Consider the following 13870-nt stretch of genomic DNA (forward strand, 5'->3'; position numbering starts at 1 on the left):
TATCTATTTGGGACAAATATGACTTGTAGAATTTTGTTATCTTACTACTCTTTTCTTCCTGAAAAAGATTTTTTTTCATTTGGTTTTCAGTAATGTGACCACCCATCTATCATGTGTCCATTTAAGTCAGGTCTTAAATGAAGACAAGAGAGAGGTACCTAAGTGATCCACAGACAGTCCTGCCACCTCAGTGAGTGGTGGCTGAGCCTCATTATCGTACAAATCTAAGTATGTCTTGGTTGTTAAAATAGAAACCAACCTTAATTTCCTTTTTCCATTGCATTTTATCCTCCTATCTTAGATTCTGTGCTTCATTGTTATAATCAACTGATTTGTATATACCCTTCAATTCCCTTTCCCCACTCTCTCCATTATACTTGCCTGAAAAAAACTCAGCCCTGATTAAATCTAATTTTCCTTGCCTGTATCTAAGCGGTTCAGCCTGGTTAGAGAAAAGCACATACACCCATGCTGACCTCACTTTAAGTTTGTGACCACCAACCTCATGAGCCTCTGAGTTGCTGCCAGTCCTATTATATTTCCATAGTTAATTCACTCTCCTAGATGAATATTACATATTTTTGTCACTTTCTGCAGTCTTCCAGCAGCAATTCCTTCCCCTCTACTCTCTCAACTGATGACTTGACTTTTTTATTTTATTAGGAAAATAGAAGCAATCAAAAGAGAACTTTCCCATGTGTTTCTGCCAGCTCTACCAGGTTACTTGTGTCCTTATCCGTATCTGCCTTTTAGGATGCATGAACTGGACAGCCCTTTACTTGGGCATCGATTTCCCTGAAAATTATATATGCACCTCTCCTTGCCATGTCTGCTTATATAACTAAATGAATAGCTTAGAAAACGTCTGTAGGACTTCCCTGGTGGTCCAGTGGTTGGGAATCTGCTTGCCAGTGCAGGGAACGTGGGTTCGATCCCTGGTCTGGGAAGAGTCCACATGCCACAGAGCAACTAAGGTCGTGCACCACAACTGCTGAGCCCGTGCACCCTAGAGCCTGTGCTCTGCAACAAGAGAACCACCTCAATGAGAAGCCTGTATACAGCAGTGAAGACCCAGAGCAGCCAAAAATAAATAGATAAATAAATAATTAAAAAAAAACCCCACAGAGGAGCTCTTGCTCACTAGCACAACAACAAATTGCTCTTTTTGCAGTCTACCCTGTCCCTGTAGATAACAGTTCACTGTGTCCAGTTTTTTAGATCATAACTTTATGCCCCATATCTCATCCATCAAAATCCTGTTTTCTTTTTAAAAAATAGCAGAATCCACCCTCTTTTCTGTTCACCTGGTTCTCTGCATCAGTCTCTAAAGTAGTCTCCTTGTTTCTGCCTGTGTCTCACCTATTTTCAATATAGTAAGTAGCCAGAATGATTCTGTGAAAAATTTAAGTCAGATCCTATTCAGAACTGGCCAGGGGCTTGTCCAGACTGTTCTAGGCTTATGTGGTCTAGAAGCTCCTACATAATCTTTGCTCCTCACATCCATCTGACTGCATCTGCTCCCCTTCTTCCTCATGCCACTTAAGCTGCACTGGCCTCCCAGAAGTTCTGTGAACACTCTGAAGCACTCTTTACTTCAGTGCCTTTGTACCTGCTATTTCTTCTTCCAAGAATAGCGTGATGAGCAAGTCCTTCATCAGACTGTTGCTCAAAAATGGCCTTGTCAAGAGAGGTCTCTCCTGGCCAACTTCTTTGAATAATAGTCCCTCTCACCTTGTAACTCTGTCCCTAATCCTGCTTTAATTCTTAGTTATTACTATCTGGCATATGTATTTAAAGTTTGATATATATATTTAAATTTTTATTGATTCATATTTATACATATAAAAGAGTATACATGTACATCTACAGCTTAATGAATGTTCACCAACTGTACTAGCACAAGAAACAAAGTACCAGCCCCTCCAGAAAGTCCCTTATGTTCCCTTTCAGTTATTAGCCCCCTCCCTGCGATTGGAGATAGCTACTGTCCTAACTTCTAATAGTAGCATAGATGAGGGCTCTTTTGTTTTTATACAGTGTATGAAAGGAACCACACAGTATCTAATATAGTCTGGTGTCGAGTTTCTTTCAGTCAGCATTACTTTGGTGAAAGTCATCCATGTTGTGTGTTGTAGATCATTCACTGTCGTCATTGTGTGGCATAATTTTAATATTTTTATTTAATTTACAGATCTTAATTTTTAACTATACAGTTAGTTTGTTGCCCATCATCTTCCACCAGAATGTTAATCCCAAGAGAATTGGACCTTTGTTTTATTACTACTATTTCCATCTCTTACACTGTTTGTTACATAAAGGTGTAATCATTTTGACTATTTCCCTCACTCCTTGGCATAGAAGAGAGATCTTGTTCAGTGTTTAGTCTCTAACACCCAAAACAGTGTTGGGTGCACAGTGGGAACGCAAGACAGACTATTTGTTGAAAGAGAAGAATAGAAGAACAGATAAAGAATCATTTTAGCTTTTTCCCTCCTAAGTGATTCTTCTATATTTTTTGTTAAATACAAAAAAGTACACAAACCCTGAGCCTTTGAGTTCAGGAGTTGGTAAACTACAGCCTACAACTGGCAGGCCGAAAATGATTTTTAGATTTTTTGAGTTATAGAGACAAAGAAGAATATGTCACAGAGTTATGTTGCCTGGAAAGTCTAAAATATTTCTATCTGGTCCTTTACAAAAAATGTTTCCAGGCAGTCATTATGAAGTTAACTCCATTAATCATTACTTAGGTCAGAAAGTAAAATACTTACAGCACCCTGGAAACCTTCCCTGATCACAACTCCCTCCCAATACTCTAGAAACAACCACTGTTCTAATTTTTGTGATCAGCATTTGCTTTTCTTTATAGTATTGTCATTATGACAGTTTTGTTAATCACGGCGTTTAATCTCCATGTTTAAATCTTCTGTATTCTGACTTTCGGCTGTTTGTTCTGTCAATTACTAAGAGAGGTATATTCATGACTGTCATGATTATGGGTGTACTTTGTTTCTTCCTGTATTTATATTTTTGCCTTATGTATTACTAAGTGATTCTCTTTATTTCTCCTGATACTTTTTGCTCTTAATGCAGTTTATCTGATACTAGTATATTCAAACCGCTGTATAGTGTAAATATTTCTGTTTTTATATTGTCAGCTTTTCATTATTATGTTTTCAGTATATCTGACAAGTACATAGTTGAAATTTTTTTCTTTATTCAGTCTAAAATCTTTTTTAAGGGAATTACGTAGTGGTCCAGTGGTTAGGAGTCAGCACTTTCACTGCTGGGGCCTAGGTTCAATCCCTGGTTGGGGAATTAAGATCCTACAAGCTGTGTGGCATGGTCAAAAAATAAAATCTTTTTTAAACTTCAGTATTTATTCTGTTTACATTAATGCTGCTAAGTCGCTTCAGTCATGTCCAACTCTGTGTGACCCCATAGACGGAAGCCACCAGGCTCCCCCGTCCCTGGGATTCTCCAGGGAAGAACACTGGAGTGGGTTGCCATTTCCTACTCCAATGCATGAAAGTGAAAAGTGAAAGGGAAGTCGCTCAGTCGTGTCCGACTCTTAGCGACCCCATGGACTACAGCCTACCAGGCTCCTCCATCCATGGGATTTTCCAAGCAAGAGTACTGGAGTGGGATGCCATTGCCTTCTCTGGTTCACATTAATAAACATCGTTATATTGGTTTTAAATACTCTGGCTTTTAATGGTATCTGTCATTGCCTGTTTCTTGCCTGTTCTATGTCACTGTTTCCTTCAATTCTTGTTTTCATTTGGATTAAAAAATGATTTCATACTTTTCTCCTCCACTAGTAGGTAGGTCCTGTGTGGTGTTTCTCCCACAGGTATCTTTAATATGCCAAAGTTTGATGTTAACAGTAGCCTAGTTACATGATAACTTCGATTCCATTTCTGTGCTACTGCCTTGGTGGTGGTGGTGTAGGTTTATATTTTGCCTTTAAAAAATTTATATATATATAAAAAATCATAGAACATTATTATGCTGTCAGTGTTCATTTAGATTTATCCATGTACTTACTTACCTCTTTCTTTGTACTTCTTGCCTTTGTACATATTACACCTTCCACTTTAGGGAAGAAGTGGACGTGGAAGTACTTCTGCCTTCCATAGTCCTTAATACAGTATTTATCTGCTGGGGGTTAACTCTCTAGGTTTTTGTTTGCTGAAATAACTTTATTTTGCCCTTATTCTTGAAAGATATTTATGCTGTGTATATATCTAGATTGTTTTTTTTTTTCACCACACACAGTTAAGTATATCGTTACCATTTTTTTGGTTCCCTTGGTTACAGTTGAGAAAATAGTTTTCATTTACTTATTTCTTTGAAAGAAACTGCTCTGCTTCCCCTACCCACACCTACCCTTCTCCCCTCAAGCCCCAGGCTACTTTTACTTTGTGGTGGTGTGCTTTGAGACATCCTTTTATTTCCCTTCCATGTGATTTGCTGGGCTTCTGATATTTGTGGGTTGCTGTCTTGTACCATTTCTGAATAGTTATTTGCCATTGTCTCTATCTCAGTCCTATTCTCTTTTTCATTCTCCTATAAAATTTCAGGGAACCATATGTTAGTGGAGAAGGCAATGGCAACCCCACTCTAGTACTCTTGCCTGGAAAATCCCACGGATTGAGGAGCCTGGTGGGCTGCAGTCCATGGGGTTGCTAAGAGTCGGACACGGCTTAGCGACTTCCCTTTCACTTTTCAGTTTCATGCATTGGAGAAGGAAATGGAAACCCACTCCAGTGTTCTTGCCTGGAGAATCCCAGGGATGGGGGAGCCTGGTGGGCTGCTGTCTATGGGGTCGCACAGAGTCGGACACGACTGAAGCGACTTAGCAGCAGCAGCATATGTTAGACTGTCTCACTTTATCACCTGCCCCTTCATTCTTCTTTCTGTATGCTCCATTCTGGATAGTTTCTTGCCTTTCAGTTCTCAAATTCTCTGTTTTGGTGTATCTAATTTGCTGCACTGGATTCTTAATTTTTGTTATTTTATGTTCCCTGCAGATATAGTCAAACTGTCTTTTATTTCTTTAATCTGGTAGACATAGTTGTTTTATAATCTGTTAATTTTTGTATTTGAAGTTTAAAAAAATCTGTTTCTGCTATATCTTAATTTTCCTAGTTGTTGCTCAGGTCTTTATTTCTTTTATGCTTTGGTTGTCTGTATGCTGCTCATACTTGAAAAATTGTTTGTGAAATTTCTTTGAGGTCTAAAATGAACATATGTTTCTCCAGGGAGAATTTTTATTTGCTTCTCTCAAGTGTCTAGAGATTCTACCAGTCTCTACAAACTACTAAATTCATGGCTTGCTTTGTTTGATTTGCTAGATTGTTTCTTTCAACCAGACAAGCAGTATTGATTTGGATTGTATTAACTTGCATGGGAAATCCCATGGGCAGAGGAGCCTGGTAGGCTGCAGTCCATGGGGTCGCTAGGAGTCAGACACGACTGAACGACTTCACTTTCACTTTTCACTTTCATGCACTGGAGAAGGAAATGGCAACCCACTCCAGTGTTCTTGCCTGGTGAATCCCAGGGAGCCTGGTGGGCTGCCATCTGTGGGGTCACACAGAGTCAGACACGACTGAAGTGACTTAGCAGCAGCAACATTTCTCAGGGGAACTTGCACCCCCTGCATGGCCAAGGCAACTGTTGCAGCTCCCTGAGGGCGGGAGAACTATTTCTTCTGGCTTACATTTTCCCTGAGGTTTTAACCCTTTGAAAGTACAGCTTAAAGTGGGAAGGATTCATATTGAGAGTCCTATGCTGGATGGGCTTGGCGTATGATTAGCCACTTGGCAACATGGTGCCCAGGGATTGGAAAGTCAAGATCTTAGGGTGTCCCATGGATGGAGGAGCCTGGTGGGCTGCAGTCCATCGGGTCGCTATGAGTCGGACACGACTGAGTGACTTCACTTTCACTTTTCACTTTCATGCATTGGAGAAGGAAATGGAAACCCACTCCAGTGTTCTTGCCTGGAGAATCCCAGGGACGGGGGAGCCTGGTGGGCTGCCGTCTGTGGGGTCGCAGAGTCGGACACGATTGACGTGACTTAGCAGCAGCAGCAGCAGGGCAAATGTGACTTTGATGCTTCTTTTACTACCTGTTTTGTGTTCCTTATTTCCATTAGGTTTTGCCATGACAAATCCCTACTATTTTGACAGCTTTTCAGTGCTTTTAATATCTTTTTAAAAAAACATTTTGTCCTGTCTTTATAGTTGTTTTCTAAGGGAATGTTGGTACAAACATCCCAACCTGCTATATTTCCAGAGATATTTAAAGATCTTTTAAGCCCTTGGCAAATAATTATTGAATGTATGACAGAATTATTTGTTTTAATATTGTAGCTTCAATGATAACAGTGTGCCAGGTAGTGAGATTATTGTTGTTAAGTATTACAGGTATTCTGGAGTCTGCATTTAAATTTATTGGGTGAGGTAGGAGTGTTGTTTTTAAGGAGTTGTGGCTTTTACTCATAGATTTAAAAAAAAAAATTCTTTTTTCCAGATCACTTTGATTAGTCTGTTTTACTTATATTTTCTAAAGTAAAAATGTTAGTTTTCCCTGATAAAGGGATACATGCTGATTATGAAAGTCCAATAATTCAGAAGTGGTAAAATATACAGTCCTTTCCACAAGAGCTATTATCAAAGAGTTTAGTGGGCATATATGTATACATGTATGTTCATATAGCAGATTTCCTCATTTCCATTGTATAAATTTATTTAGACAATAGACTGACTTAAATATTTTGTATTCTCTAAGTAATGCTGTAATGAATATCCTTGTGTATACATCTGTGCTTATGCATTTGTTTCCTTTGGATAAATTTCCAAAGGTTAGTTCCCAAGTCAAAGAATATGCACACTTTAAAATGTCATCACATGAATGGATAAAGAAGATGTGGTGTCCAGTACACACATACACCCACACACTGGAATATTACTCAGCCATTAAAAAGAACGAAACAGTGCCATTTGCAGCAACACGAATGGACTAGAGATTATCGTATTAAATGAAGCAAGCCAGACAGAGAAAGGCAGATATCATATAATATCACTTATATTGGAATCTTTAAAAATGATACAAATAAACTTATTTATAAAATAGAAATAGACCCACAGACATAGAAAACAAACTTATGGTTATAAAGGGGAAAGGGTAGATGTATAAATTAGGAATTTGGAATTAACATATTAATATACACACTGCTATATATAAAATAATAACCAACAAGGACTTACTGTATAGAACAGGCAACTGTGTTCATATTTTATAATAACTTATAAGGGAAAAGAATCTGAGAAAGAAAATATGTGTTCAGTTACGTATATATAACTGAATCACTTTTCTGTATACCTGAAACTAACATAGCATTATAAATCAACTATGCATCAATTTAAAATAAATAAAATGAAATATCATCACATAATTGCTAGCAGGTCATCAGCAGTTTGAGAGTCCCAATTTCTTCCTATCCTTCTAATACTGAATTTTACATTATAGTCTTTGCTAGTGAGAAAAATACCTTGTTTTATGTTGCATTTCTTCATCAGTGATATTACATATCTTTTCATATGTTTAGTGGCCTTTTGGATTTCTCTTTTAATGCTTATTCAGTTCCTTTGCCTATTTATTCGAGCATTTGCTTTGTCTTGCTGATGGGTAGGAACACATTATTTATTAAGATTGTTAGCTCATTGTCACTTATAGTGTGAATATTTTCTGCCTCTTTATAATTTGTTTTTTAACTTGTTTATGTCCACTTTCACCATTCAGAAGTCAAAAAATTAGAAGTGATCAGATTTATCAGTGTTTTTCTCTTCATGACTTATTACTAGTTTTGTCTTATTCTTAGATGTTCCTATATGGTTTGTGTTTTTAATGTCATGTTTAAAAAACCCTCACCACTAGAAAGTCATAATAGCATTTGTATATTTTCTTATAATTTTTATGTATACTATAAGGAAGTAATGTACTTTTCCTTTTTTCTAATATCTGTGTACATATCGTATCATCTTTGTAATAAAATTCCCACTAATTAGAAATGCAGTATAATCACACATTACACATCCATTTTATATGGGTCTTTTTCTGATTTTTCCGTGCCACTGATTAGTCTGCTTGTTCCTTTACCAGGATTATGCTTATTTGGTTTATTGTTGCTTTGTTATTGCTATTTAGTCGTTAAGTCATGTCCAACTCTCTGCAACCCCATTGGACTGGAGCCCACCAGGCTCTCCTATGTCCATGGGAGTGTGTTGTCATTTCCTTCTCCAGGGGATCATCCCAAGCCAGGGTTGTCTCCTGCACTGGCAGGTGGATTCTTAAACACTGAGCTACCAGAGAGGCCAGTGTTGCTTTGCAGTAAGTTTTAATAGCTGGTCAGGTTTCCCTGGTACACTTTATCAAAAATTACATGGCTAATTTTGATGATTTTTCCAAGTGGACCTCAGAACTAAAATATGAAAATCCATAGAAACAGTCTCCCCAAAGAGCAGAGGAGAATCTAGATGATCAATCGCTATGCTACCACAACACCCTTTCTTGCAAAAATAGAAACAATAATACACAAAAAGCCCTGAGCACTGGCTTTTAGAGAAGTTTGACATATATAAAATGTGAACTCAGAAGCACAGTATTTTGCCATTTAACGTTGGTCATCTTTTATATTTGTCAGTGAATTATAGTTTTTGTTTTACATGTAATCTGCATATTGTTTCCTTGTAAGTATTTTATAGATAATTTTGAATCTGATTTTTCTTCTGATGCTACTTGTTCTGATTATAATCAAGTTGTTGATATATGGGGAAGTTATTGATTTTTGTGTATTTATTTTCTACTTGGCCATCTTACTGAACTCTTATTTGTTGTTTTTCAGTTGATTTGTTTGGTTTCCTTTGTGAATAGTTATATCATCCAAAATTGACACTTTCTAATGTTTGATATTTTCCAGTGTTTATACCTCATATTGTTTTCCTTATCACTTTGGCTAAAAATTCTATGATAATGTTGAATGACTGTGATATTAATGTGTTAACCCCTGTCTAGTTCCTAATTTTAATGAAGGTATCTCAAGTATAGCACCATTAATTATAGTTATGTTTATTTCTGAAAAAATACTCTGTTGAATTATAAATGGATACTTACAGGGTTTTTTTTTTTTAAGTATTGCCCAACAATGTGCAAATCTTTTTGCATCTAAAGGAAAGAATCTTGATTCTCTGCCCTCCCACACCAACATTAATGTAGTGAATTACATTAGTAGATGGAATAATGAACTATCCTTGCATTTCTAGAATAAGCCATACATAATTGTGGTATATTATTCTTTTGTTTGTATTTATTTTATATTTTGCATATGGGTATAATATGATAATAGAATAGAATAGAGAGTGAAGTAAGTAGGGGCCAATGCCTTAATCTTTATTAACCTAGAGGTTAGAAATAGCATTTCCTTGTAGAATTGAGGGTATAATGAAGTTGTTTGTTGAACTCTACAAAGTAACCTGCAAATTCAGAGTTCTGTAAATATAGAACCATTAAAATGTACTAAGATAGGTCATAATCCAGTGATAATGTTACTGTACTCTCCATATTTGTTTTCAGAGGGTTTTTTTTTTAAAGTCCTTCTTGTATCTGATAACTGTGTTTTAATCTGTTGCATGTTTTGGCAGTATCAGATGTTTTCTTTGTCATGTAATTTGTGTGTTTTCTTTCATGTTTTCCAGCGGCGAGTAGAACAGCCTCTCTATGGTTTAGATGGCAGCGCTACAAAGGAGGTGTCAGAGGAGCAGTCTGCCCTGCCAACGCTTATGTCAGTGATGCTGGCAAAACCTCGGCTCGACACAGAGCAGCTGGCACAGAGGGGAGCTGGCCTCTGCTTCACTTTTGTCTCAGTGAGTACTGAGGCTGCGTTTATGCACATCCTTGTTTTCCTGGAGCCGAGATGGAGTTTGAGTAAGGATTTTGGTAGAGAGATGATGATTTCTAACTCTGTGTTACCTCTAAAGGTGTGTGCTTGTGCTCAGCCCCGCTTGGCTCAAGGTGCTGCGAGAGACTGCTTTATCAAAGTCTGAGTTTCCTGTGGGATGGAAAACACAACCTTAGGTTGACAAAGAACAGAAAATACAGATTAAATTCCATTACAATTAAAAATAAAATCTCCAGACTCCAACCATCACTTGTTTGAAGTTAATAGTCAAGTTAGTAAAATATTAGTATGGGGATAGGTATGCTTACTAGTCATTTTCCCCTCTATGGTATCTGGACAGCCTGCATGCTTGCTTTCTCTCATTTCTTCAGAGTATTAGCACAGTTGCTTTTCCAAGACTATTTGGCTACCTGTTTGTTCCTTTCACCTTACTTCTTTCTTCTTCCTTGAAGAACAGGAATTTGATTATTATAAATGTTTGACCCCATTTTTTTATTTGCCAAATTATAATGCAGTTTGACTTAAAAGTTGTTGCTTTTCTTGGTTTCTTTACCCTGCCAAGTACCTGTTTGTTTTCAGTGACACAGTAAAGCAACAGAAAGCCCCATCGCCCTGTCCCTCCATTTTTAGGGGCCTCCTTCAGAGCTGACATTACCATTGATCAACGTTTCTTTCTCTCTTTCTGGTTCATTTTCTCCAGTAATCTGTTTCCTCCTTATTTGCTCCATGGTTTCTGAGCAAATAAATCTCTATAACCTCTGGGATTAACCCACATATGATTGTATTAAAAAAGGCCATGAAATGGTGGGTGTCTTAAGGAAAGGAGATAAAAATAATAAAAATGATTAGATAGGGATCATTGTGTATTATTTGAATCACTTCTGCCCTTCCTTCCTTCTCCCATTCTTTCCTTCCTCAGCTTAAAACAGTACCCATGTATTACCTCAGAGTTCTTTAAGTTTGGGGGTGATTTATTGCTGAGCAGTAGAGAACTAATACATGTGGCTTTATCTTTAATGCTTCCTTTTTTCTTCATATTCTACATCTAATCTATCAGAAAACATACTTATATCTAGAATCTGACCATCTCTCACCGTCTCCACTGCCACCATAATGGCCCAACATCTCTCTGCTTTGGAATACTTTCTTATAGAGGAGTAATATGGTAATCACATCTGAAGAAGGAACATGGAAATAGTATAAAAACCAAAGTCCTAGAAGCTTTGGTATAGTTCTGTTTCTCTTTGCTTCCCTGCAGTTCCAACTGGAGTATAAACTTAGATAAAAAAGGAGAAAAGCAAAAAAGTTAGCAAATATATAACAAATGTTGGTTAATAGAGACAAGCAGTTTCCTTTAAAAAAAATAAAAGGCAAAGGCTATGAACAGGTAGTTTTAATGGGAAAAAAAGGACAAATGTCTAACAATGTGAAAACTGGTTAACTTCAGCCATAGAGAAATGCAAAATAAAATAACTTATCAAATTGACAAGGACAAGTAAATTTGGTGTGATTCTTGGTGCAGGTAGTGGCTTAGATACACATACAGTGCTATGTGTATGTATAAATTGGTACAGTCATTTGGACAGGTTGGCAGTGTATCTCAGTGTTAAGTTTACATATCCTTGGGTCCCAAAATTCCATTCCCATGAACTACACAAAGATGTTTATTGTATTGTTTATAAATTGCAAAAATCTGAAAGCAGTGTCCTTCCACAGTGTTTCAGAGGAACTTCTAACAAGAATACCTATTACCTCCACGTTGCTAAGTCCGGCAATCAGTTCTCAGAACTTATTCAATATAATTCATTAGCTGCAGTTGATCAGTCCCTTCTTCTTTAAGCACATGGTCTTTTCTTTGCTTCTGACTTTTTGATGCTTCTTCATTTCCTGGATCTCCAAATGTTGGAGTGCCCCAGGGCTCAGTCTTCAGTCCTCTTACATACATACCATCTTTCAGTAAGGAGAATCTCATTTAGTTTCTTACTTTCAGTTATCACCTATACTCAGAAGACTTCCAAATTTACATCTCCAGCCCAGAGCCCTTCCCTGAATTCCAGATCTATGTAGTCAGTTGTCTGTGTCTAATAGGCATATCAAATTTAACACGACCAGAGCTGAATTCTTCACTTTGTTGCCCCATTCCAAACCCCATTTCTTCCACATCTCAGTAATTTTCAGCTCTCGGCTTACAATTGTTCAAAAATCCTGGAGTCATTCTAGTCTTATCTCTTTATTTTATATCCTAATTCTGAATCCATCAGCAAGTCTACTGATTCTACCTTCAAAATATATTCAGAATCCTGCCACTTCTCCTGCCCTAACGATGACCACTCAAATCTCGTCTCCCACTGAGATCATGGTGGTAGCCTCCTAACTGAACTGTCAGCTTCTGCCTTTGTTCTCAGCAGATCAGAGTGATCCCATTGGAGCTTAAGTCCAGGCATGCCACTCCCCTGCTCACAAGTGTTCATAATGGCACATAATGCCTTGCATGGCCTGTTTCCCACCACTTTGACATCTGTTACTACTGCCTCCCTCCCTCACCAAGTTCCATCCTCACTGGCTGCCTTTCTTCTTCAAATACTACCTGGTGTCTGTCACCTCAGGGCCTTTATATTAACATTCTTCCTCTAGATATCACCTTGCCTTGTCCCCTTGGTTCTCTCTAGTCTCTGCTTAAGTCTACAGCCTATTAGAAAGGCTGTATTGTATAAGATAGCACTCCTTCCTGCTCCCCCCAAACATTATGTAGCTGCTGTGCCCTAATTTTTCTTCTTAGCCTTATCACTAGCTTACCTGTTATAATTTACTTGTCTCACTCTGTACCCCCATCCTAACTCCCTTCCACTGCAATGTAAGCTGCATCAGGTCAAGGACTTCACTTTGTTCACTTCTGCACCGCCAACACTGGAACAGGATCTGCTCTCATATAGAGGCAGTTTAATTATATGTTGTATGAATTAATGAAGGCATCTTTCATATAGGGACTAGTTAGATAAAATATAGTATGTATATACAATGGGATGCTCTACAGTTGACCAATGAAGTGAGATAGACTTTTATGTAGTTTGTAGACTTTTTTTGGCCATGGGATCCCTTGCATTTCCATATGAATTTTAGGATCAGCTTTTCAATTTCTGTAAACCAGACCAGATGGAATTTGTAGCAATTGTGCTGACTCTGCAGATTAATTTAGGGTAGTATTGCCCTCATAAAAAAAAAAGTAGGTATATGTATTGGCAATGAAAGACCTATAGATCAATACTGATAAGTAAAAATAGGTGGCAGAATATTATGAGTCTGATCCTTTGAATGTTTGATCCCATGGACGTCCATGGCATTCTCTAGGCCAGAATACTGGAGTGGGTAGTCTTTCCCTTCTCCAGGGGTTCTTCCCAACCTAGGGATCGAATCCAGGTCTCCCGCATTGCAGGCAGATTCTTTACCAGCTGAGCCACAAGAGAAGCCCGTTTAAAATCATATTGGTACATAATTTTATGAATTTCAACATAAGAAATTTGATTTTCAACATTATAAACATATAGTTTTCTAAATTGTAAAAGTAGTATATGTGCATGATCTACGAATAATTGAAGTGATATAGAAGAGTAAAATTCTTTCCTTTGTATTCATGAGATAACCACTGTTAAGAGTTTGTTTTAGATTTTGTACTGAATACCATTTTAACTTCAAATTATCTTTTATGTAATCAACATTCCCCATTGAGAGATGTTTAACATACCCAGCTTCCTTTTTCATCTTTCAGCTTTTTAGTTATTATTACATTGTGATATTTAGTTTGTTATTTTAACTATAATTGAATTGTTTCTGCTTTATAAATTATTCTAAAAATTGACAACATTTAAGGAGTATTTACAATATTATGGTTGTTTCATTATTGTGCA

The 13870-nt window shown here is 37.3% G+C and overlaps 1 protein-coding gene across 8 annotated transcripts in view; it reads left to right on the top strand.

Annotated features, from left to right (window-relative positions):
* Nucleotides 1–13870, top strand: part of TLK2 (tousled like kinase 2) — a 124325-nt gene that overhangs the window by 47179 nt on the left and 63276 nt on the right. For all 8 annotated transcript variants that reach the window (XM_061392269.1, XM_061392268.1, XM_061392272.1 and 5 more), the window contains one exon: nucleotides 9763–9930. In XM_061392269.1, coding sequence (XP_061248253.1) covers nucleotides 9763–9930 — 168 coding nt within the window. The remainder of the gene's footprint in view (nucleotides 1–9762; nucleotides 9931–13870) is intronic.

The sequence above is a fragment of the Bos javanicus genome, chromosome 19 (genome assembly GCF_032452875.1).
Source record: "Bos javanicus breed banteng chromosome 19, ARS-OSU_banteng_1.0, whole genome shotgun sequence".
NCBI lineage: Eukaryota > Metazoa > Chordata > Mammalia > Artiodactyla > Bovidae > Bos > Bos javanicus.